General features: G+C 50.2%; 1 protein-coding gene across 6 annotated transcripts in view; it reads left to right on the forward strand.

Annotated features, from left to right (window-relative positions):
• The window catches only part of LOC119962388 (EEF1A lysine methyltransferase 3-like), a 43,091-nt gene that overhangs the window by 13,799 nt on the left and 3,279 nt on the right, over nucleotides 1-26,013 (forward strand). For all 6 annotated transcript variants that reach the window (XM_038790352.1, XM_038790354.1, XM_038790350.1 and 3 more), the window contains one exon: nucleotides 331-442. In XM_038790352.1, coding sequence (XP_038646280.1) covers nucleotides 331-442 — 112 coding nt within the window. The remainder of the gene's footprint in view (nucleotides 1-330; nucleotides 443-26,013) is intronic.

Genomic DNA, 26,013 nt, shown 5'->3' on the forward strand with positions numbered 1-26,013 from the left:
GGCCAGGATCGGACCCGGGTCCTCAGCTCCGTAGGCAGCAGTGCTAACCACTGCACCACAGGGCCTCCCCTGGAATGTGAATTCTATGACAAATCTGGAATTAAAAGTCTAATGATGACCATGGAACCATTATGGTTTAAAAAAAGCCCCCATCCGGTTCACTAATGTTCTTTAGGGAAGGAAATCTGCTGTCCTACTCTGCACTACACGTGACTCCAGGACCACAGCAATGTGGTCGATTCTTAACTGTGCTCTGCTACACGCTCTAAGGGCAGATCCGACGGATTCCTGTTTTTAAAAATCATTAATTTGACGATGTTTTTCTTTCAGGGTCTTGTTCTCTGTCGGTACTTTGAGAATGAGAACATTCATTTTGTTGGGAAGAAAGTGCTTGAACTGGGCTCTGGCACAGGAATTGTTGGGATTTTAGCGGTGCTGCTTGGTAAGTTGACCCACCCTGCACTTTGAAATAAGAGACAAAAATAACATTATTTTGTTTTAGTATTAGTACAAGCCGTGCATAAGCTGTGTGGCAGAATTTTATTCACAATTGCACGTTTGATTACATCTCCAATTATACCTAAGTTCACAGTGTGTGCCCTTTTAGTAATAGAAAAATACGAACAAAATCAAATGCGAAACTGTCCAACTGGAAGAGCATCTAATTTCAGAGTCTTGAGGAGAAATGTTTCACATGTTGGATTGGGCGGAATTCTCCGCTCCCGGAAAAAATCGGGAGGGCCGTCGTGAACTCGGCCGAGTTTCACGACGGCCTCGGAGGCCGCTCCTTGCCTCCTATTCTCCCCTCCCGGTGGGGCTAGGAGCGGCGTTCCGTAAATCTCGGCCAGGTGTGGTTGCCACCGGTCTGGAATGGCAGGCCAGCAGGCCGCTCGGCGGAGAATCGCCGTTCGCCGTGAAAAACGGCGAGCGGCGATTCTTCCGAGCTGGGGGGGGGGGGGGGGGGGGAATCGCGGGGGGCACCAGGGGGCGTGAATTTTGTCGGGGGGCCCTCCCGCCATTCTCCCACGCTGCGTGGGGAGCGGAGAATCGCGCCCCTTCCAGAATTAGAGCAAAATGAGCTACGGCAGGCTTTCAAGATTGAGATGGGTCCAGTACAAACAAATGGCCTTCATATTGGGGGGGGGGGGGGGGACACATGGGACAAAAAAATGATAGATCTCCCCAGATAAGTGAGGGGGAAAAAGAGTTTAAAATAAATCAGAAAATTGTTTATATTAACTATCAGGCACAGATTGCAATTGGAACTCAAACAGTATGCAGGCAATAACAGAGGAATGGGGGCGGGGGGCGGGTAGGTAAGGGGGTGGATGTAAGATGGGCAAAGGGATTGCATAAAACAAAGGTCGCAGAAAACAAAGATGGGAATACCGAAAAACATAAACATATAAAAAATGATAGCTGAATAAATAGTGGGGCAAATTCAAAAATGTTCTTGTGGAGATACGGAGAACAGCTCAGGCTTTGAAGAAGAACGATAATAGCTGGACATGTTAACTCTGTTTCTTTCCCCACATATGCCAGACATGCTGAGTCTTTCCAACATTTTCTGTATTTATTTCAGATTTCCACCATCCGCAATATTTTGCCTTTATTTTAGTACTGGGTGAATGCGTCTTCACACAGTAGGATGGTGGCAATGCCGCAATAGAAGAGAAGGGAGTAGAGACATCTAGGAGGGGTATGATATTTGGAACCGCGATGCAACGTATGTTGAAATCAATCAATGTTCAGAAGCCGTGCGTGCAGATCGGATGCATCCGAATCTATTTAGGAAAGCAGGGGTTGCGGTAGCAGAGATTATGAATGAAATATTTCAGAATTTGATGGATATTACAGTGGTGTCAGAGGATTCGGGATTACAAATTTTGCGGTCTATTTATGAGGGAAGAGCATTAATCAGTGAAACTTCATGTGAGCTGCAAAAACTGCGAAAAACTGTGAAGGACAAAGTTAATTCTCATTTGGAGACCAGTGGCTGATAAGGGCGACCAACACGGATTTACTACATTACTACTAAACGTATGAAGTAAAAAGGAAGAGTCTAAACCATTACAAATCACTGTATAGACTTTAGTTGGGGCATTATTGTTAATTATGGGCACCACACTTCAGGAAGAAAACAATGGAGAGGGGACAGCAGTGTTTAACAGAATGAGAGCGGCAGGAGATTATGTGGCGAGGTTGGAGAAGCTGAGGTTGTTTTCTTTGGAACAGAAAAGGCTAGGGAAATAATTTGTTGAAACAAAATTATATAGAGCTTTGATAGAGAACGTGTGGACAAACGGTTTCAACTTGCAATTGTGCCAATAACAAATGTCAAATAAATTAAAGAATAAATGAGGTGTTACTTTTTCGACACACAGTTGTTAAGATATGTTATGCGCTATCTCGTGGGTGCAGATTATACAGGAATTTTCAAAATATGTATTGAAGATAGGGGGCGAAATTCTCCGACCCCCAGCAGGGGATAGATCCACTCGCACCCCCATCCCATAATAGGCTTACATTAACACTGCAATGAAGCTACTGTGAAAAGCACCTAGTCGCCACATTCCGGCACCTGTTCGGGTACACAGAGGGAGAATTCAGAATGTCCAGATTGCCTAACAGCACATCTTTCTGGACTTGTGGGAGGAAACCGGAGCACCCGGAGGAAACCCATGCAGACACGGGGAGAATGTGCAGACTCCACACAGACAGTCACCCAAGCCGGGAATCGAACCTGGGACTCTGGCACTGTGTGGCTACAGTGCTAGCCACTGTGCTACTGTGCCACCCATGGAGTAGCCCACGGGCCAACAAGCACCCTGATGGACGAAGAGGTGATGGGCCCCCACAGTGGGTTGCTGAACATTGCAGCACTTTGGACTTCCCCCTTCCTGTCCCTGGCGCATCTGGTGGGCTGTAGACAGGACAGGTTGGCCTCAGATAGCATTAGGACCCATAAGACCAGAAAGTTATACACAGTTATATTGTCACGGGTGCAGGGCACCGTTTAGTGATAGGGGCTGGGGCCCAAATTTGTCTGTACATTGTCATATTAAACACCTGTTCACACTATTACAACCTGCCTCGGTGTTCTATCAAATAGGTGTGAGGGATGGGCTAGTCTTGGCTGGCCAGAGAATGGGTTCGGGATGGGGGCTGCGGAAATGGGCGGCGTTGTGGGTCTTCTGGGCTCCCCACCTGTCGCCCCCCCGACCTCCCACCATCGACACTCCAGGGATTCGATGGGACCATGTGATGGAATGGCCAGCTCACGTGCATGAGTCACCCAGGTGGATAGTGGAAACTGCTACCGTGGGCAGGAGTCAGACATTGTCAAATGATGCAAAGCACCAGAGCTCATCACAGAGCTGGCGGTAATCATCCTCCATCCCATGGACCAGACCTGGTGTTGCTGCCAACCCAAGGCCCGTGCCCTGTAGTACAGCACTTTTGTATCACTAAGAGGGTGCAGGTAGGGCAGGGTGGCAGGGGGTGGAGGTAGAGGGTGTTGGGGTGGGATGTGATGTCTGTGCTCCTGGCCTGTGTCCCCCACCCCTGGTCAGTGAACCGGGAGATGATCATAGCATATGATGTCTGTTGGCCTAGCTGCACATGTCATGCAGCACCCCCCATGTCTACCTGGGCCCCATGCCCTGTCCAACTGCTCCCTCCCCACATCCTCCTTGTCAGAGGAGGCCTGGCATTCACCCTCCTCCTCCAGCACGTTGCCCCTCTGCTGCATGATGTTGTGGAGGACTCAGCAGGCTGCCACGCTGTGGGCGACTCTCTCAGCATAATACTGGAGGGCTCCTCCAAAGCACTCCAGAGCGGTCCAGGTGACTGAACTGCCTCTCCCGAAGGCCGAAGCACCGCTCAATAACGCTCCTGGTCGCTGCATGGGAGTCATTGTAGCGGATCTCTGCATTGGTCCATGGCCTCCGGATAGGTGTCATCAACCACAACCGCAGTGGGCAACTCCTGTCGCCCAGTAACCAACCCCTCAGCCCGGCGGGGTGGAGGGGCATCTCGAAAATATCAGGAGTCATCTAGTGTGCCAGGACAAAGGTGTTGTGCACACTACCTTGATATTGAGCACAGACATGCATGTTGCGCAGCTCTCAGTCATACATCAGTTGCATGTTGATCAAGTGGAATCCCTCTTGGTTGGTTTAGAGCGGCCTGTCATCTGCAAGTGCTCGTAGTGGTGCATGCATCCCAGTGATCAGCCCCTGGAGGGGCATGTTGGCGATGGCAGTGAACCCCATTGCCCGCGCATCTTGGTGGGCTTTGTCCACATTGAAATGGATGTATTGAGCCACCTGGCCAAATAGGGCTCCCCTGATGGCACGAATGAACCTGTGCACCGAGGTCTGTAAGATCCCAGATGGATCCCCACTCAGCACCAGGAAGGACCATGTGGCACAGGCGTGCAGGATGCCGGTCACCTTTTTTTTCTGAAAATAATTGATTGAAGCATTTGTAATTTCACAATTTATCATATTGACATTTCTAAAACAAACGCGCGGGCCGACACACAAAATACCCCCTAAAACAACAACAAACAATAAACCATGTACCCCACGTCTCCCGCCCTATCCCCAATTACCCGTATACTAAATTCCCTGTTCTTATTCAACATCGCCATGTCTGCTATTTTCCTCCCCCCCACTTTTTCCTTTCCTCCCTTACTGCTGATGTTCAGTTTTTGTTAAAGAAATCGATGAACGGCCACCAGCTCTGGGCGAATCCCTGTATTGATCCTCTCAGAGCGAACTTGATTTTCTCCAGGCTGAGAAACCCTACCATATCGCTGACCCACACTCCTGATTTCGGGGGCTCCGAGTCCCTCCATCTCAGCGAGATCCGCTTCCGGGCCACCAGAGAGGAGAACGCCAGGATATCGGCCTCCCTCCCCCGCTTTGCCCCCGGATCCTCTGACACCCCAAATATTGCAAATTCTGGACTCGGATTTACCCTACTTTCCAGGACTTCTGACATAACATCTGCAAATCCCTGCCAGAATTCCCTCAGTTTCGGACATGCCCAAAACATATGAATATGGTTGGCCGGGCTACCCCCACATGACCCACATCTGTCCTCCACCTCCTCGAAGAACTTACTCATCTGACCTACCGTCATGTGGGCCCTGTGGACTACCTTGAACTGAATCAAGATTAAGTCTGGCAGAGGATGAGGATGCATTTAGCCTTTTCAAGTCCTTTTCCCACAGTTCAGTTTCCAGCTCCCCTCCTGGCTCCTCTTCCCATTTCCTCTTCACCTTTCTGATAGGGGCCCCGTCCCACTCTAACAATTCTCTGTATATGTCCGAAACCTTCCCACATCTAACCCCTGTTTCTGACAGCACTTTATCCTGTAGTCACCTCAGGGGGAGACGAGGAAAGCTTGGGACCTACTTCCGTACAAAGTCCCGCACCTGAAGGTACCGAAACCCGTCCCCACCCGGCAAATCAAAGTCCTCCTCTAATGTCTCCAAGATCGGAAAGCCCTCCTGAATGAATAGATCCCCAAACTACTCAATCCCTGCCCGCTGCCATACATTAAAGCTCCCATCCAGGCCCTCCGGGACAAACTGGTGATTGTCACAGATCGGTGACCACACTGACGCCCTCTCCAGTCTAATATGCTGCCTCCATTGCCCCCACATCCTTAGGGCTGCCACCACCACAGGGCTTGTGGAGTACCGAACCGGTGAGAATGGCAGGGGCGCCGTCAGTAAAGCCTCCAGACTTGTACCTTTGCAGGATGCGGCCTCCATCCGCTCCCAGACTGACCCCTCCCTCACTACCCACTTCCTGACCATCGATATGTTGGCAGCCCAGTAATAGTTAATAAAGCTCAGGAGAGCTATTCCCTCTTCCCCGCGGGCGCGTACCAGGAGTGCCCTCTTTACTCTCGGGGTTTTACCCGCTCACTCAGCTAAATCGCTGGCTTTTAAAGCAGACCAAGCAGGCCAGCAGCACGATTCGATTCCCGTACCGGCCTCCCCGGACAGGTGCCGGAATGTGGCGACTAGGGGCTTTTCACAGTAACTTCATTGAAGCCTACTCATGACAATAAGCGATTTTCATTTCATTTAGGGGCTGGTTTAGCTCACTGAGCTAAATCGCTGGCTTTTAAAGCAGACCAAGCAGGCCAGCAGCACGGTTCGATTCCCGTACCAGCCTCCCCGGACAGGCGCCGGAATGTGGCGACTAGGGGCTTTTCACAGTAACTTCATTGAAGCCTACTCGTGACAATAAACGATTTTCATTTTTAATTTCAACATTCATACTTTTGAAAAAGGCCTTTGGGACAAAAGTCGGGAGACACTGAAAAAGAATAGCAGTCTCGGAAGGACCGTCATCTTCACCGTCTGAACCCTCCCCGCCAGCGTCAGTGGTAGCATGTGCCATCTACAAAAACCCCTTCTCATTTGATCCACTGCTTTGCCCAAATTTAACTTGTGAAGCATGTCCAATCCTTGGCCACTTGAATCCTCAGATACCTAAAACTCTTCCCAACCACTTTAAAAGGCAGCTCCTTCAGCCTCCTTTCCTGCCCCTGTGCCTGAATCACGAACATCTCACTTTTTCCCATGTCGAACTTATAGCCTGAAAATGGCCCAATTTCTCATAATACCTCCATGATTTTGGTCATACCCCTCACTGGGTCCGTGAGATAAAGCAGCAAATTGTTTGCATAGAGAGAGAGCCTGTGTTCTACCCCCCCCTCTCCCCTCACTATACTCCTCCAGGTATTTGCTGCTCTCAGAGCCATTGCTAAGGGTTCTATGGCCATGGCAAACAGGAATGGGGAGAGCGGGCAGCCCTGCCTTGTCCCCCGACAAAGACTAAAATATTCTGACCAAACTCAGTTAGTTCTTACATTTGCCACCGGGGCCTGGTACAATAGCTGGACCCACTCCAAAAATCCCTGCCCAGACCCAAACCTGCCTAAAATACCCCATAGATACTTCCACCCCATTCGGTCAAAAGCCTTCTCCACGTCCATGACAACTACCACCTCAGCCTCGCACCCCTCCGCTGGCATCATAATTACATTAAGAAGCTGTCTAATGTTGGATGTCAGGTGCCTGTCCTTTACAAATCCCATCTGATCCTCCCCAATTATCTCCAGGACAGAATCCTCTATTCGAGTGGCCAGGATCTTTGCCAATAATTTGGCATCTACATTCAAGAAGAAGATTGGCCTGTACGATCCACAGCTCTCCTGATCCTTGTCACGCTTCAGGATGAGAGAAATTGATGCCTGCGATAACATTGGGGGGAGTACTCCCAGCTCCTTGGACTCGTTGAAAGCCTTAACCAGGAGCAGCCCCAGTAACCCAGAGAACTTCTTCTAAAATTCCACTGGGAATCCATCAGGTCCCGGGCTTTACCTGATTGCATCGCCCCCAGTCCCTCTATCACCTGCCCAAGCCCAATTGGGCCCCCCAGGACTTCCACCAGCTCCTCATCTACCTTTGGGAACTCTAGCCTCCCCAGGAATTGATTCATGGCCTCCTCCCCAATTGGGGGTTCCGACTCGTATAGCTGGCTGTAAAATTCCCGGAACACTTCATTCACCGCCCCCGGGTCCCTCATCGTCTTCCCCCTCAAATCCTTTATTTTCCCTATTTCTCTCTGCCTCCTGTTTCCTCAGCTGATGCGCCAGCATCCTGCTAGCTTTCTCCCCATGTTCATATATTGTCCCTTTTACCCTCCTCAGCTGACCCTCCGCCTTTCCTGTGGAAAGGAGCCCAAACTCCATTTGAAGTCTCTGACGCTCCTTAGGAGCTCCTCATTTGGAGACTCCGAATATCTCCTGTCCACCTATAAGATTTCTCATACCAACCTGTCCAGCTCCGACTGCTCAGTGTTATCCCTGTGGGCTTGAATCGAAATACATTCCCCTCTAATGACCGCTTTCAGTGCCTCCCAGACCACCCCAGCTGCAGTCTCTCCCGTGTCATTGATCTTTATGTACCCCCGAATGGCCTCTCTCACTCGCTCACAGATCTCCTCATCCGCTAACAGCCCTGTATCTAGTTTCCACTGTGGGTGCTGGGACATTCCCGTGCCTGCCCTTAGGTCTATCCAGTGGGCAGCATGGTAGCACAAGTGGCTAGCACTGTGGCTTCACAGCGCCAGAGTCCCAGGTTCGATTCCCTGCTGGGTCACTGTCTGTGTGGAGTCTGCACGTTCTCCCCGCGTCTGCGTGGGTTTCCTCCGGGTGCTCCGGTTTCATCCCACAGTCCAAAGGCATGCAGGTTAGGTGGATTGGCCAAGCTAAATTACCCTTAGTGTCGAAAAGATTAGGAGGGGTTTTTGGGTTACGGGGATAGGGTAGAAGTGAGGGCTTAAGTGGGTCGGTGCAGACTTGTTGGGCCGAATTGCCTCCTTCTGCACTGTGTGTTCTACGTTCTATGTTCAGTGCGGCACATGATCTGAGACCACAGCTGCTGAGTACTCAGTGTCCTCAACCTCTGCTAACAGTGTTTAATCTAGCACAAAGAAATCTATCCTGGAGTACGCCTTATGTACATGGAAGTAGAATGAATATTCCCTGCTCCTTGGTCTCTCAAATTTCCATGGATCCACCCCTCCCATGTGCTCCATGAACCACCGCAGTTCCTTTGCCATTGCTGGTAGCTTCCCCGACCTAGCACTCGACCGGTCCAACCTCGGGTCCAGGCCGTATTAAAGTCACCGCCCATGATCAGCTGGTGCGAGTCAAGGTCTGGGATCTTCCCCAGCACCTTCCTGATAAACGTGACATCATCCCAGTCTGGGGCATATATATTCACCAGCACCACTGCCATTCCCTCTAGCTTCCCGCCAACCATAATAAATTTGTTAATCAGGACAGCCACTCCCCTTGTTTTAAAGTCCAGACCTGAATGAAACACTTGCCTGACCCATCCCTTCTTTAATCTAATTCGGTCTCCCAGCTTCAAGTGTGTCTCCTGTAACATAGCCAAGTCCGCTTTTAACTGTCTCAGGTGTGCGAACACAGAAGTTCTCTTAACCGGCCCGTTCAGTCCATGAACATTCCATGTAACCAATCTGGTCAGCGGGGTTTTTGCCCCCCTACCCTGTCAGTCAACCATGGCCTTTCCTAGGCCAGCTCCTAGCCCGTGTTCCGCACCTCACTTGATCCGTGACCGCCATCTGGGGCTGGATTCTCCCCTACCCGGTGGGGCGGGGGGTCTCAGCGGGATGGAGTGGCGTGAACCACTCCGGAGTCGGGCCGCCCTAAAGGTGCGGAATCCTCCGCACCTTTAGGGGCCAAGCCCTCACCTTCAGAGGCTAGGCCTGCGCCTGAGTGGTGGGCCGGCGGCAGGAAAGGACTTTGGTGCCACGCCAGCTGGGACCGAAGGGACTCCACCAGCCGGCGGAAGTCTGCACATGCGCGGGAGCGTCAGCGGCTGCTGACGTCATCCCCGCGCATGCGCAGGAGTGGTCACCTCCGCGTCAGCCATCGCGGAGGTTGATGACCGACGCGGAAAGAAAAGAGAGCCCCACGGCACAGGGCCGCCCGCGGATCAGTCTGTCCCGATCGCGGGCCAGGCCACCATGGGGGTCCCCCCCCCGGGACCAGATCGCCCCGCGTCCCCCCCCCCCAGGACCCCGGGGCCTGCCCGCGCCACCTGGTCCCACCGGTAAATACCTTGTTTAATTCACGGCGGTGGGACCGGTAAAACAGCAGCGGGACTTTGGCCCTTTGTGGGCCGGAGAATCGCCGAGGTGGGGCCCGCTAACAGGCGCGGCGCGATTCCCCCCCCCGCCGAATATCCGGTGCTGGAGAATTTGGCGCCCGGCAGGGGCGGGATTCACGCCGGCCCCAGGCGATTCTCCGACCCGGTGGGGGGTCAGGGAATCCAGCCCCTGATCTCCATCTCCAGTTTCCTAACTGTCCCTTATCCGTCAGCCGTACCCCCCTCCCGCCTCCCCCTCCCCCCATTTCGTCTTTCCTTAGCTCTCCCTCCACTTTGCTCCCGTGAACCAGTTATCCAGCTAGCTCAGCATCTCCCACCCTCTGGCGTCAAAAAACCTACCCACTGCCAGATTCTATCACACCTAGCAATAACACAAGTACCTGTACTCAACACAGTAACAACAATCCCAAAAAGAAAACAAACCATCCCCCAACGCGCAGGCAACGAGGCAAACCCCTCCCCCTTTAACCCATTCTTATCAGTCCCATCACCTTCAAACAGAATCAAGTACAATAGAAGAAGCTTCAAGCAGCTTAAGCAAAATCAACCATCTGTTAACAGAAGCATCCCATTGCAACTTAAAAGTCTTGTACATAAAACAATAAATCAAAACCAAATTACACAAGAAGAAGAGAAAGAGAAACAAAATCCTTTCTCCCGACCTTCGCGACTTAACTCAGAATTAAAAAGACCAAAATTTTAAACAAGACAGAACAGAACATAGAACCATTTTTCTCCCTTCGCCCACACTCCCTTCGCCCAAACTCAGACCAGCACAGTTTGTGTTTAAAAGTCATTAAACCAGATTGCCAGATTCTATCCCTTCCCCTTTGACCGATTCTTATCAGCCACATCACCTTCAAACGGAATTAAACACAAAAGAAGAAGCTTCAAGCATCTTAAGCAAAATTATGCATGGAAGAATCAACCATCTTTCTTGCAGAAACTAAAACACCCCATCGCATCTTAAAAGTTCTTCCCTTTGTGATCCAATACATAAAGCAATAAATCAAAATCAAACTACACAAGAAGAGAGAAAAAAACCCACCAAAACCCTTGTCTTCCTGAACATCGCAACTTAACTCACAGAAGTAAAAGACCAAATTTTAAACAAGACATAGCAAAACATAGAACAATTTTTCGCACCTCCCCGGCACACTGTCCCTTCCCCCTAAACTCAGACCACCACAGTTTGAGTTTAAAAGTCATTAAACCCGATTGCCAGGTACTATCCCTCCCCCTTTGACTGATTCTTACCAGTCCCATTACGTTCAAAGAGAATCAAACACAATAGAAGAAGCTTCGTGCAGCTTAATCAAAATGATGCATGCAAGAATCAACCATCTTTCTTCCAGAAAATAACACACCCCGTCGCAACTTTAAGATTCTTTCCTCTGTGATCCAGGACATAAAGCAACAAATCAACATCAAATTACACAAGATGAGAGAAAAGAAAAGAGAAGTTAAAAAAAAACACCAAAACCCTTTTCTTCCGAACATCGCAACTTAACTCACAGAATTAAAAGACTGAAACTTTAAACAAGACAAAGCCAAACAGAGAACTATTTTTCTCTCCTCCCCGCCACCCTGTCCCTTCCCCCAAACTCAGCCCACCACAGTTACAATTTAAAGGTCCTTCAGCCATATTATTGTCTTTCATGAAAGTAGCCACCTCTTCCAGAGAATTAAAGTACAGCTCCCGATTCTTATAGGTCACCCAAAGATGCGTCGAGTATAACAGTCCAAATTTAATGTCTTTCTCAAACAGGGCCATCTTAACTTTGTTGAAATTTGTTCTCCTCTTTGCGAGTTCTGGTCCCCAGTCTTGGTACACCCGGATCTCTGATTCTTCCCATATGTACCGTTTTGTCTGCCCCATATGTACCGTTTTGTCTGCCCCATATGTACCGTTTTGTCTGCCCCATATGTACCATTTTGTCTGCCCCATATGTACCGTTTTGTCTGCCCTATATGTACCGTTTTGTCTGCCTGGCCCACTTCATGATATGCTCCTTGTCGAGGAATCGATGTAGCCTCACCACCATGGCCCTCTGGGGCTCACGACGCTGGGGCTTAAGAACGAGCACCCTGTGCGCCCGGTCCACCTCCAGCGGCTTGTCAAACACATCCGCCCCGACCATCTCCTGCAACATCTTCCCCACATACGCTCCTGCATCTGATCCCTCCTTCCCCTCTGGCAGCCCAACAATTCGGATATTTTGCCTGCGAGACCGGTTCTCCAAGTCTTCCACTTTATCTAGCAGTCGTTTCTGGCCGGCCTGTAGTATGATAATTTCCAAAGCCATTGCAGTGGACTCCTCCTCTTGTTCAGTCACCAGCTCCTGAAACTTTAGAATCTCCTGTCCCTAGGTCATCATTTTCTCCTCCATCCGGTTAACCACCTCTTTAATCGAGGCTATAATCTGGGTTACGTCTTCTGTACACTCCTTGCGATGCTGGGTGAACTTCTCATCCAGGTACTCGACCCATTGCTCCATCGATCAGTGAGCTGATGTGGACACGCTTTGTCCCGTTACCATTGAGCTCGATGACCTCTGATTCTTACTTTCACTTTTGGTTTCTCCCTTTTCAACTCTTATTTGGACACGTTTCCATAAATTGAGGGTCACCTCCTATTCCTCGCCCTTCGTTCAACTTATGTTGAGAACATTTCTGAAAAATCCGACTTAAACACCATTAAAAAAAAAACTAAGGGTGAGAGCTGCTGAATGTGTGACCGTTTACTCCATGGCCGCCACCGGAAATCGGTGATTTTATACCTTGATGGCCACCGGGAGCGGGTGTCCTCCCCCATACACCCACGGTACTAGATGTGCCATCATCTGGCAGATATGTCGCACTATCTCCTTGCTCAGTCGGAATCTTTGACGGCATGCTCGATCCGGCAGGTACTCGAATGATCGGTGCTGCTGATACAAATGAGGCATCATGCGTCACCTTGGCACCTCCTACTCCTCAACCTGTTGGGTGGCTGGCTGTGCATCCTGGGTGGTTGCCTCCTGTTTTGCTGCTGTACGCTCCATTGCTGCAGTTTCCACCTCCTCCTCGTTCAGTGCTAGCTCTACAGCCGCAGGGCATCCTCCACGGCTGCTGCTATGGCAGGTGGGCCACCATTGCTTGTTCAATTCCAATATTCATTGTCTGCAGAAGCTGAAAGACCAACAAGTTGGCATGGTTCATTCCCCCATGCCCAACTAGGTCCTCTGGGCTACATCGTGGCCCTGGTTGGCACTGCCCATGTGCTCCCCCACCCCATCCTCGCAACCCTGACCCCATCGGTGCCTGGTACCAATAGGTCCTCTGGCCTTGGTACCTGTCCCTGATGTCCAGAGCACCGTCGGCTGGCACTGCTCTTGCCAGCAGTATGCACTGCAACCCACATCTAGCACCCCCGTAGGGGCTACAGCGGACGTTGCCCTGGGTGGGTCGCCTGATGTCCCACTGGCGGGTTAAGGCCCGGTGGGGGGAGCTATGGCAGAGGGTTGGGTGAGGGGCTGGAGGGGTGCGGCACCCATACGGCCGGTGTCACTCTACAGAACAAGCGGCCAAGGTGGGTGGTCAGTGATGTGCGCAACAAGATGGCTGCCTTACATGACAGGGCAATGGCCTGGACATCATCCCAGTCCTGTGGGGTTCACCCGGGCCACTCGGCCCATTATCCCATCACACCCCTGGACCTGGCAGGACCCCCCCACCCCAGCCAACCCGGCCAGTGTCCAGCCCGCCAGCCCACTGTCGTGTCTCTCTGTCCCTCATCAGCCACTACGCCGATTTCACGATTTTTAAAAGCACAAGTGAACCACGCTGTCGGGAACTCGGCCCATTGGAGCCAGAGAATCACGGAGTCCCAAGAGAATACTGGGGCAGGCCTGCTAATTGTATGCAAATGGTGTTCACTGTACATGCGTTCCAGAGACAGTTAACACCACTGTCGAGGTGATGAAGAATTGCGGTTTGGTGTCAAATCTTTGCCCACCATGAATAGGCATCAGACTCTATTCTCCACCCAATCACGTTTATCGATTTCAGCGTCAGCCAATGGAGAATTCTGCACCTTAGATTCACAACCCTTTGAGTAGAGTAATTTCTCCTCACCCCAGTCCCACAGAATTGCCCCCTTGTTCTGAGACTGTGCCCCTGTATTTTAGATTAGTCAACCAGCAGAAATAACCTGTCAATGTCCACACTTCTTGAGGAATCTAAAACACAGGCGAACAGCCTCAGTATGAGGGGTTGATCATTTAGGTTTGAAATGAGGAGAAATTACATCATTCAAAGGGCTGTGTATGTCTGGGATTCTTTGTCCCCTACGTATTCCAGGATGTCCCAATGTATCATACATTTAAGGCTGGGTTGGGACAATATTTTGGTCTTTCAATGGAATGGGCACGAAAATGGAGCTGAAGGCTGGATCAGGTAAGATCGTGTTGAATGGTGGAGCCAACTCCATTGGTTTAGCTGCTGTTCTTATTTGCTCTTATTTTCGGTTTTTCCAGTTATGGCCTCCACAGATAACAGATTGCAGCACGGTGACTCAGTGGTTTGCACTGCTGCTTCATAGTGCCAGGGATTTGTGTTCGATTCCAACCTCGGTTGACTGTCAGGAGTTTGCATGTTTTCACTGTGTCTGCTTGGGTTTCATCTGAGTGCTCCGGTTTCCTCTCACAAACATGTGCAGGTTAGGTGGATTGGCCATGATAAATTGACCCTTAGTGTCCAAATGGTTAGGTGGGATTACGGGGATAGTGCGAGGGTTGGGTTTGGGTAGGGTGGTCTTTCGCAGAGATGGTGGATTCTCGATGGGCCGAATGGCCTCCTTCTGAAATGTCAGGATTCTATGATAGCCTTTGATTCTCTTATCAGTCAATGTCCATCTACCTCTGCCTTAACAATATTCAATGACCCTGTTTCCACTGCTTTCTGAGAAAAGGAGTGACAAGGACTCACGACCCTCTCAGGGGAAACAGTCTCCTCAGCGTTATATTAAATGAAAGGCCCCATTTTTAAAGAAGAATATTCTCTAGTTCTAGCCCTGCCCACAGGGGAAACATCCTGTCAGCATCCAGCCTTTCAAATTTCCTCGGGATCTTACCTGTTTCAATCAGCTTATCTCTCATTCCCCTGAACTCCAATGGATACAGGCCCAGTCTGTCAAACCGTTCCTCAAAATATAACCCACTTCCTCACACCTTCCCACCGCGTCCAAGGCAGAAGCTGAGTGTACCTTCTCTGAACTACTTCGAATGCCTTTAAATAAGGAGACCGAAATTGCACGCAGTGCTCTGGGCTATTATTTACTACGCATATTCTGCACCTCTGTGGTACAGAATGAACAGAGTTCTCCACATCTGGGCTAAAAAACAATAGTTATAAATGGAGAATGGCCCCCAGGCTCTGAATTCTGCGTCAGCATTCAGTGGGATGTTCCATTGTGACCCGTGCTGTGCGTCACCGGTGCACCCATCATGTAGGTTCCAGAAACCATAAAATCCTCTAACATTACAGGACAACCAACCATACCATACACTTGGTAACCATTTCGCGTTGATAGTATTTTCTTCTCCAGTTGCCATTTAAAGGGCTTAATAGTGTTGTTAGAATTCATCATTTTGCCTCCGACATCTCAGTTAGCTAAGTTGGCTGCATGCCCGATGCGGGATCGAAGCTAAAAGCATAGGTTCAATTCCCGCACTAGCTGAGATTACCGGTGAAGGCCTTCAGAACTTTACTGCTCGCCTGACGTGTGGTGATCCTCACATTAAATTACCACCAGCCAGCTTTCTCTCAAAAAGAGGACGTAGCAATGGCCTGGGGATTACGGCGACTTTCATTTCAGTTAATATTCAGATTACCTATTTAAAATGAAATGAAATGAAAATCGCTTATTGTCACAAGTAGGCTTCAAATGAAGTTACTGTGAAAAGCCCCTAGTCACCACATTCCGGCGCCTGTTCAGGGAGGCTGGTACGGAAATTGAACTGTGCTGCTGGCCTGCCTTGGCCTACTTTAAAAGCCAGTGATTTAGCCCAGTGTGCTAAACCAGCCCCTGCTGGTTTATTTCTTTATAGTGCCTCACTTTTTACATATGGCTTATATAATTTACCTAGCCTCCACTTATAATCTAAATCATAGAATCCCTATAGTGCAGAAGGAGGCCACTGAGCCCATCGATTCTGCACCTAACCTTCGAAAGACCACCTTATTCGCCAGTTTATCCCCGTAACCCCACCCAACCTTTGAACACTTGGAAGTAATTTAGCATCGCCAATCCACCTAGTCTGCACATCTTTGAACTTTGTGAGGAAACTGGAGCACCCAGAGGGAACCCACGAAGACATGGAGACGGGGGAGAACCTGCAAACTCCACACAGCCAGAAAGCGGATTTGAAACCGGCTCAATGGCAATGTGAGGCAGCAATGCCACTCTGATAAAGAGAGAGGACAACAAGTGAACAGATGGGTTTTTAGAACACTCAGCAACATCTTCAAACTTCCAGATTTTTAAAAATTCAATTCAAATTTCTGCATCTGCCATGGTAACATTTGAACTATGGTCCCCAGAACAGTATCCTGGGGTGCTGTATACTAGTCCAGTTACAATACCACTAGGCCACCGACTCCCCTAATAAGCGCAGTGACACAATTTATTCCAATAGCTGCTATTAATCCCAGTCATCTCCATCCAGTAGTTACCATCAGTTGTATTTGCCAATTTAATACATGAGGTACAGAAACTATGGCCAGAAGTCGACCATTCAACACAATTATGGCTGATCATCAGTAAGTACATTCCTGCCCACTCTCTATATCCTTCGATTCCCTGAGAAGCAAAAATCTGTCTATCTCAATGATGGAACATTCATAACCTTCTGGGGTAAAGAATTCCAAAAATTACCCAATTTAATTGTACAGATTTCTCCTTTTCTCCATTTAAGTGATTATCCCTTATCATAGATACATAGAAGATAAGAGCAGGAGGAGGCCTTTTGGCCTTTCGAGCCTGCTCCGCCATTCATCACGACCATGGCTGATCATCCAACTCAATAGCCTAATCCTGCTTTCTCCCCATAGCCTTTGATCCCATTCTCCCAAAGTGCTATATCCAGCCGCCTCTTGAATATATTCAATGTTTTAACATCAACTACTTCCTGTGGTAATGAATTCCACAGACTCACCATTCTTTGTATGAAGAAATATCTCCTTATCCCTGTCCGAAATGGTTTACCCTGAATCCTCAGATTGTGACCCCTGGTTCTGGACACACCCATCATTGGTAACATCTTCCCTGCATCTACCCTGTCTCGTCCTGTTAGAATTTTAGAAGTCTCAATGAGATCCCCCCTCATTCTTCTGAACTCCAGCAAGAACAATCCCAACCTAGTCAATCTCTCCTCATATGATAGTCCCGCCATCCCTGGAATCAGTCTGGTAAACCTTCGCTGCACTCCCTCGAGAGCAAGAACATCCTTCCTCAGAGAAGGAGACCAAAACTGCACACAATACTCCCAAGTGTGGCCTCACCAAGGCACTGTAAAATTGCAGCAACACATCCCTGCTTCTATACTCGAAACCTCTTGCAATGAAGGCCAACATACCATCAGCCTTCTTTACCGCCTGCTGCACCTGCATGTTTACCTTCAGCGAATGGTGCACATGTTTTTGCTTCCAAAATGAATAACCTCACACTTATCCAATTTATGGTGCATCTGCCATTGATTTGCCCACTCACCCAACCTGTCTCGATCTTGCTGTAGGATCCCTGCATCCTCGTCACAATTCATCCTCACACGTAATTTGGTATGATCTGCAAACTTTGAGATGTTACATTTTGTACCCTCATCCAAATCATTAATATATATTGTGAATAGCTGGGGTCCCAGCACAGATCCATGTAGTACCCCACTAGTTACTGCCTGCCAATTTGAAAAAAATGAAAAATGAAAATGAAAATGAAAATCGCTTATTGTCACAAGTAGACTTCAAATTAAGTTACTGTGAAAAGTCCCTAGTCGACACATTCCGGTGCCTGTTCAGGGAGGCTGGTACGGGAATTGAACTGTGTTGCTGGCTTGCATTGGTCTGCTTTCAAAGCCAGTGATTTAGCCCTGTGCTAAACCAGCCCCTAAAGGACCCATTAATCCCTACTCTTTGTTTCCTCTCTGCCAACCAGTTTTCTAACCACGTCAATACATTTACCCCAATCCCACGCGCTTTAATTTTGTATAATAACCTGTAATGTGGGTCTTCGTAAAATGCCTTCTGAAAGTCCAAATATACCACATGTATTGGCTTCCCCTTGTCAACTGTACTGGCTACCTCTTCAAAGAAATTCCAACAGATTTGTCAAGCATGATTTTCCCATCATAGATCCATGCTGACTCTGACTGATCCTGCCACTGCTTTCTAAATGTTCCGCTATGAAGTACTTGAAAATGAATTCAAGCATTTTTCCCACTACCGATGTTAGGCTTACTGGTCTATAATTCCCTGCTTTCTCTCTACCTCCCTTTTTGAATATCGGAATGATGTGAGCTACCCTCTAATCTGCAGGGACAGTTCCAGAGTCTATAGAATCCCGGAAGATGACCACCAATGCATCCACTATTTCCAGAGCCACCTCCTTAAGCACTCTGGGATGCAGATTCTCAGGCCCTGGGGATTTACCCTCCTTCAATCCCATCAGTATTCCCAACACCATTTCTCTACTACTGTTGATCTCCCTCTGTTCTTCCCTCTCACTAAACCTTTAATTCTCCTACATTTCTGGGATCTGATTGATGTCCTCTTTTGTGACGACAGAACCAAAGTATGTATTCAATTGCTCAGCCATTTCTTTGTCCCTTGTTATGCATTCCCCTGTTTATGTCTGTAGGGGGCCTACATTTCTCTTTACCAATCTCTTTTTCTTCACATATCTGTAGAAACTCTCAGTGTCAGTCTTTATGTTCCCTGCAAGCGTCCTTTCATACTGCACTTTCCCCTTCTTAATCAATCCCTTTGCCCTTCTTTGCTGAATTCTAAACTGCTCCCAATCCTCAAACCTATTATTTTTCTTGGCCAATCTGTATGTTTCTTCCTTGTATTGGATACTATTTATAATTTCCTTTGTAAGCCATGGATTGGCCCTCTTCCCTTTGCTTTTGTGCCAGACAGGAATGGACAGTTGATGTAGTTCCTCCATTGGTTCCTTGAATGTTTGCCATTGACTATCCACTGTCATCCCTTTTTTTTTAATAAACAATTTTATTGAGGTAGTTTTTGGCTTTGTAAACGGTTACAGACATCAACAGAAAGAAAGCAAAAAAGGCAAAAATGTGCAAACATCCATGTACTTTCAATACTTCAATCGTAAGATACTGCACAAGCCCGCTCCTCCCCCACCGGTACTACCCGCCATTTTATCCCTCCTACTCTACTCTACTATACCCCCCCCAACCCCCTGCTGATGCTCACTCTCCCGCAAAGAAGTCAATAAATGGTTGCCACCGCCGGGCGAACCCCTGTACAGATCCCCTCAAGGCGAACTTAATTTTTTCCATACCCAGGAAACTCGACATGTCCGCAAGCCACAACTCAGTCTTCGGGGGCTTTGAGTCCCTCCACGCCAATAGTATTCGTCGCCGGGCTATCAGGGAAGCAAAGGCCAAAACATCGGCCTCTTTCTCCCCCTGGACTCCCGGGTCTTCTGAAACCGCAAAAATTGCCACCCCTGGACTCATCACCACCCTTGTTTTTAGCACCTGGGACATGACGCCAGCAAATCCCTCCCAGTACCCCCTAAGCTTACGACATGCCCAAAACACGTGAACGTGGTTCGCTGGTCCTCCCGCGCACCTAGCGCATTTGTCCTCTATCCCAAAGAATTTGCTCATCCGAGCCACCGTCATATGGGCCCGGTGAACGACCTTAAATTGAATCAGCCCGAGCCTGGCACATGTCGCGGTCGAATTTACCCTACTCAGGGCCTCTGCCCACAGCCCATCCTCCATTTCCCCGCCTAGCTCCTCCTCCCATTTAAGTTTCAGTTCCTCCGTCTGGGACCCTTCCTCCCTCATGAGCACCTTATAAATGTCAAAGACTCTACCCTCCCCTTCTTCCCCCACAGAGACTATTCTGTCTTGGATCCCCATTGGCGGGAGGCGTGGGAAAGATGGGACCTGTCTATGAACAAAGTCCCGCAACTGTAGGTACCTAAAATCATTTCCCCTTACCAGCCCAAATTTCTCCTCCAAGCTCCTCAAACTCGCAAAACTCCCTTCCAGGAACATATCACCCACCCTTCCCACCCCCGCCCGCTGTCATACTCGAAACCCCCCATCCATACTCCTGGGGGCAAACCGATGGTTGTCGCAGATTGGAGCCCAAACCGACACCCCCCGTCTCCCCTACACGCCTCCTCCACTGGCCCCATATCCGCAGGGTCGCCACCACTACCGGGCTGGTGGTGTACTTGGCCGGCGGCAGTGGTAGAGGAGCCGTGACCAGGGCTGCCAAGCTGGAGCCCCTGCACGAAGCCGCCTCCACCCACTCCCAGATAAGCCCCGTACCCACCATCCACTTCCTTATCATAGCGATGTTGGCCGCCCAGTAATAATTAATCAGACTCGGCAAAGCCAGCCCTCCCTCGCTACGGTTCCTCTCCAGCATCGCCGCCTTCACCCGCGGGGATTTTCCCGCCCAGACAAAGCTCATGATCAGCCCGTTAACTCTTTTGAAGAAGGACTGTGGGACAAAGATTGGGAGGCACTGAAAAACAAACAGAAATCTAGGGAGGATTGTCATCTTTACAGTCTGCACCCTCCCTGCCAGCGACAGCGGGAGTGCATCCCATCTCCGAAACTCTCCCTTCATTTGCTCCACCACCCTGGCCAAATTTAACTTGTGCAGCCTGCCCCAGTCTCGTGCCACCTGGATTCCCAAATACCGGAAATTTTCCTCAACCGGCTTAAAGGGTAGCCCTCTCAATCTGTTCTCCTGGCCCCTTGCCTGCACCACAAACATTTCACTCTTGGCCGTATTTAATTTGTATCCTGAAAACTGGCCGAACTTCCTCAACATTCCCAGTATGCTTTCCATCCCGGCCACTGGGTCCGACACGTACAGGAGCAGGTCGCCTGAGTAAAGAGAGACCCTATGTTCTACCCCGCCCCTCACCATCCCCTTCCATCCCTCTGCGGCTTTCAGCCCAATCCCCAGCGGCTCTATGGCCAGCGCAAACAGCAGCGGGGAGAGCGGGCAGCCCTCTCTGGTCCCTCGGTACAACCTAAAGTACTCCGACACTTCTCTGTTAGTCCTGACGCTGGCCCTCGGGGCCTGATATAATAATTTGATCCAATCCACCAGTCCCTCCCCGAACCCAAACCGTCTGAGCACCTCCCATAGATGGTCCCACTCCACCCGGTCAAAGGCCTTCTCGGCATCCATCGCCACCACTACCTCCACCTCCCTGCCCACCGGGGGCATCGTTATCACATTAAGTAATCTTCTCAGGTTGGCCACCAGCTGCCTACCTTTCACAAACCCAGTTTGGTCCTCCCCAATCACCTCCGGTACGCAGTCCTCCATTCTAACCGCCAGTACCTTTGCCAGGAGCTTGGCATCAACATTAATCAGGGAGGTTGGCCTGTAGGACCCGCACGCCTCCGGGTCTTTACCCCGCTTCAATATCAGTGATATAGTGGCTTGCGACATTGTCGGCGGCAGGGTCCCTCTGTCCCTTGCCTCATTGAAAACCCTCGCCAAGACCGGGCCCACCAGCTCAGAAAACGTCCTATAGAACTCTACTGGGCAGCCATCCGGCCCCGGGGCTTTCCCCGACTGCATGGCCTTTAGGCCCCCCAATACCTCCTCCTCTCTAATCGGGGCCCCCAGCTCATCCACGCGCCCCCCACCTACTGTTGGGAAGGTTAACCCGTCCAGAAACCTTTTCATCTCCTCCGGTTCTTCCGGCGGCTCCGAAGTATACAGCTTGCGATAGAAGTGCCAGAATACCTTATTCAATCCTGCCGGGTCCTCCACTTTGCGCCCCTCCCCATCCATCACTCTACCTATTTCCCTGGCTGCCTCCCTCCTCCTGAGTTGCTGCGCTAACAGTCTACTAGCCTTTTCCCCATGCTCGTACACCACTCCCCTCGCCTTCCTAAGCTGTTCCACGGCCCTACTCGTGGATAGTGCCCCCAGTTCTGCCTGTAGTCTCTGCCTCTCCCTGAGTAAAACCTCCCCCGGGGACTCCGCATGCTCTTCATCTATCCGACCCATTTCCCTGACTAATCTATCCATCTCTGCCCTGTCTGCCTTGGCTCTGTGGGCCCCAATTGAAATCAGCTCCCCCCGCACTACTGCCTTTAGCGCCTCCCACAGGGTCGCCGCTGAGACCTTCCCCGTGTCATTCACCTGCAAGTAATTTTGCATACACCTCCGAAGCCTCTCACAGATCCCCTCCTCCGACAGCAGTCCCACGTCTAGCCTCCATTGCGGGCGTTGGTAGCTCGCCCCCCCCGATCTGCAGGTCTACCCAGTAATTGCTGAATATTCCGTGTTCTTTACCTCCCCTATACAATCCCTGCTTAGTACGAAGAAATCTATCCTAGAATATACTTTATGGACGTGTGAGTAAAACGAGTAGCCCCTTCCTGTCGGCTGTCTAGCTCTCCAGGGGTCCACTGCCCCCATTTTCTCCATAAACCCTTTCAGCTCCCTTGCCATTGCTGGGAGTCTACCCATTCTGGGACACGACCGATCCAAAGCCGGGTCAAGGACCATGTTAAAGTCCCCTCCCATTATTAGCCTGCGGAAGTCCAGGTCTGGGATCTTCCCCAGCACTCTTTTAATGAAGTCCACGTCATCCCGGTTCGGGGCATATATATTCACCAGCACCACTCTTCTCCCCTCCAGTCTGCCCCGTACCATCAGGTATCTGCCCCCCCTGTCTGCGGCTATGCCCTCCGCCTCAAATTGCACCCGCTTGTTGATCATGATTGCCACCCCCCTGGACTTCGAGTCCAAGTCCGAGTGGAAGACCTGGCTAATCCAGCCCTTCCTTAGCCTGGTCTGGTTAGACACTTTCAGATGTGTCTCCTGCAACATAATTACGTCCGCCCTCAGAGCCAGCAAGTGCGCGAACACCAGCACCCTCTTAACCGGCCCATTCAGTCCCCTAACGTTCCAGGTGTTCAGCCTGGTCGGGGGGGCACAACCCCCCCCACCCCGCCGGTCAGCCATAGCCTTTCACGGGCCGGCCCCCGGCCCGTGCGTCGTGCCATTCCTGGCCCGCCCGTTGGCTGCCTCCACCCTCGACCTCCTTTCCAGTGCCTATTTCAAATCCCTCCCACATCAGCAGAACAACCCCCCCCCCCCCCCAACCACATCCCCCGATACCCCCACCCCTGCCATCCACTGGCTGTGATCTCCCCCCCCACCTGACTCCCTTGACTAGCCAATCTGCTATCCCGGTGACTCAACACTCCGGCGCCTTCCTGTCTCATTCCCATTGTTTCCCCGTCCTCCTCCGCACTCCCTGGTGCCCCATCCCCCTCTCCAACCGACTGGAGCAAACTCACTGGCACAGGAAGGCATGGACATCAACAAAAAAAAACCCCCCAAGAAAAACCCCCCCAACCCACGTCCTTGGCCCCCCTTGCTGACCAGCCCCACTTCGTTACCATGCCAGCTCCAGTGTCCTCCGCGAGCTGCACAAAAAGTACAAATCCGCCCAAAATGGAAAAAACAGAAAAAAGAGGAAAAAACAAAAACATAAGAGAAAAAACAAACAATAAAAAAGAAAAACCCCAAACCAATGTCCATGAACAAAGGAAAGAGTCCCAAATGTTCCGCTTGGCACCTTGGACCCAGCAAACCGTTGATCAGCAGTCCAGGCCCATTCGCGTACCTTCCTACGGTAGTCCTTGGGCCCTAATTCGCGTCCGTGGGGCCTCTTTTCGGGACCAGCCCCTGATCCCTCGCAAAGTCCATCGCTTCTTCAGGCTCGGAGAAGTAGTGGTGTTGACCCTGGTGCGTGACCCATAGACGAGCCGGGAACAGCAGACCAAACTTCACGTGCTTCTTGAACAGCACCTCCTTGACATTCTTAAAGGCTGCTCGCCGCCGAGCCACCTCCTGGCTTAGGTCCTGGTAAATGCGGAGAACACTGTTGTTCCACGTGCTGCTCCTGGTGCTCCTTGCCCACCGCAGCACCCGCTCCTTGTCCACGAACCTGTGGAACCTAATCACCATTGGGCGGGGGTGGGGGGGGGGGGGGGGTCCGCCCGGCTGCCCCTGCCTCGCCTGCACTCTGTATGCCCCCTCCAGCTCCGGCGGTCGTGGAAAGGCTTCGGCCCCCATCAGCTGCATCAATAGGTCTGCTACAAACGCTGCGGCATCAGCTCCCTCAGCCGCCTCCGGGAGGCCGACCATCCTCAGGTTGTTCCTGCGAGCTCTATTCCCCAGCTCCTCCACTCTGTCCAGCAGTCTTCTCTGCCGCTCCTTCAGCCCGTCAACTTCTAGCGCTGCAACCGTCTGCGCATCCGCCTGCTCCTCCACCGCCTCTCCCAGCTCCTTAACTTTAACATCTTGCGCATCCAGCCTCTGGTTCAGCTGATCCACCGCTTTCTGGATTGGGTCCAAGCTGTCCCGCTTCAGCTCTTCAAAACTGGACTTCATTACCTGGAGCATGTTATCCAGCGCCTGCTGGATTGCTGAGTCCAGGGTCCGTGTGTCCGCCATCTTAGGTTCCAGGTAAGTTTCTTCAGGTCCTTGCCTCTGTCCCTTTTTCTCTCTTTTCTTCTGCCTCCTGGACTCCCGCTGTTCCATGTGCCGCAGCCCGCTCCTCAGCACTTTTGCTGCCGCCTTCCTTCAGGTCCGTGGTCCTGCTATCGCGGGGAATCAGCCCCTAAACACCCGCCAGAGTGAGAGCCCGCCGAATGTGCGGCTCACTCGGACATCGCTGCCACCGGAAGTCCACTGTCGTCCCTTTAAGTAACTCTCCCCAATCTATCAAGGCCAACTCATGCCTCATATCCTCATCTCCTTGATTAAGATTCAGTACCCTGGTCTCCAAATCTAGTACTCACTCTCCATCTCGATAAAAAATTCTATCATGTTATGGTCGCTCATACCCAAGGGGTCTCGTACAGCCAGATTGGCAATGATTCCCTTCTCATTACACAGTACCCTGTCTAAGATGGCCTGCTCTCTAATTGGTTCATCCATATATTGTCAAGAAAACCATCCTGTATACACTCCAGGAATTTCTCCTCTACGGCATTGTGGCTAATTTGATTTGCCCAATCTATATGAAGATTAAAATCACCCATGATCACCGATATTCCCTTGTTACACGCATCTTTAATATCTTGTTTAATGCCATTCCAACCTCATCACTGCAGTTTGGGGGTCTCTATATGACACCCACTAATGTTTTTTGTCCCTTGGTATTTCTCAACTCTACCCATACAGATTCCACATTTTCAGAGCCAATATCCTTTCTCACTACTGTGTTAATTTCCTCTTTAACAGCAGTGCCACACCACCACCTTTTCTTTTATGCCTATCCTTCCTAAATACTAAAACCCGGGACATTCAGCTCCCATCCCTGTTCACCCTGCAGCCATGTCTCCGTAATCCCAATTATATCATACCCATTTATATCTATCTGCGCGATTTGTTCATCCACTTTATTGCAAATGCTCCGTGCATTAATGCACAGAGCCTTTAAGTTTGACTTTTTCACCATGTGTGTCTTGCTCCCAATATTTTTCTCTACTGCCCTGTTTGAATTTTGTCCTGAGACTGTTCCAGTTTTCTAGAATCCCCAGCCACAAGAAACAACCACTCAGTGTCTATTCTATTAAGTTCATTCATAATATTGCACGTGCCAATGAAAGCACCTTTCTTTCTTTTAAAATTTAGTAAGTATAGACCTAAGTTACTCAGTGTTTCATTATGGGACAACTCTAACCCGAGGAGCCAAACATTCACAGTACCAACTGCAAAGCACACATATACATCCTTAAATATGGAGACCTAAACTGTGTACAGTCCTCCAAGTATGGTCTCAGCAAGCCTCTACACAATTGTATAAATACTTGTTTATTCTTATACTCCCATTCCCATTGCATTAAAGGTCCACAGCGGTATACCTTTGGAATTGATGGCGGAACCTGCATGCTAACTTTTTATATTCCTGTCTGTGTACACCCATGTGCTGCTCAACAGAACAATTACAGATTTCACAGTTCAAAATATTTTGATTTTCTATTTTCCCTTAC

This window comes from Scyliorhinus canicula, chromosome 2 (assembly GCF_902713615.1).
Source record: "Scyliorhinus canicula chromosome 2, sScyCan1.1, whole genome shotgun sequence".
Taxonomy (NCBI): domain Eukaryota; kingdom Metazoa; phylum Chordata; class Chondrichthyes; order Carcharhiniformes; family Scyliorhinidae; genus Scyliorhinus; species Scyliorhinus canicula.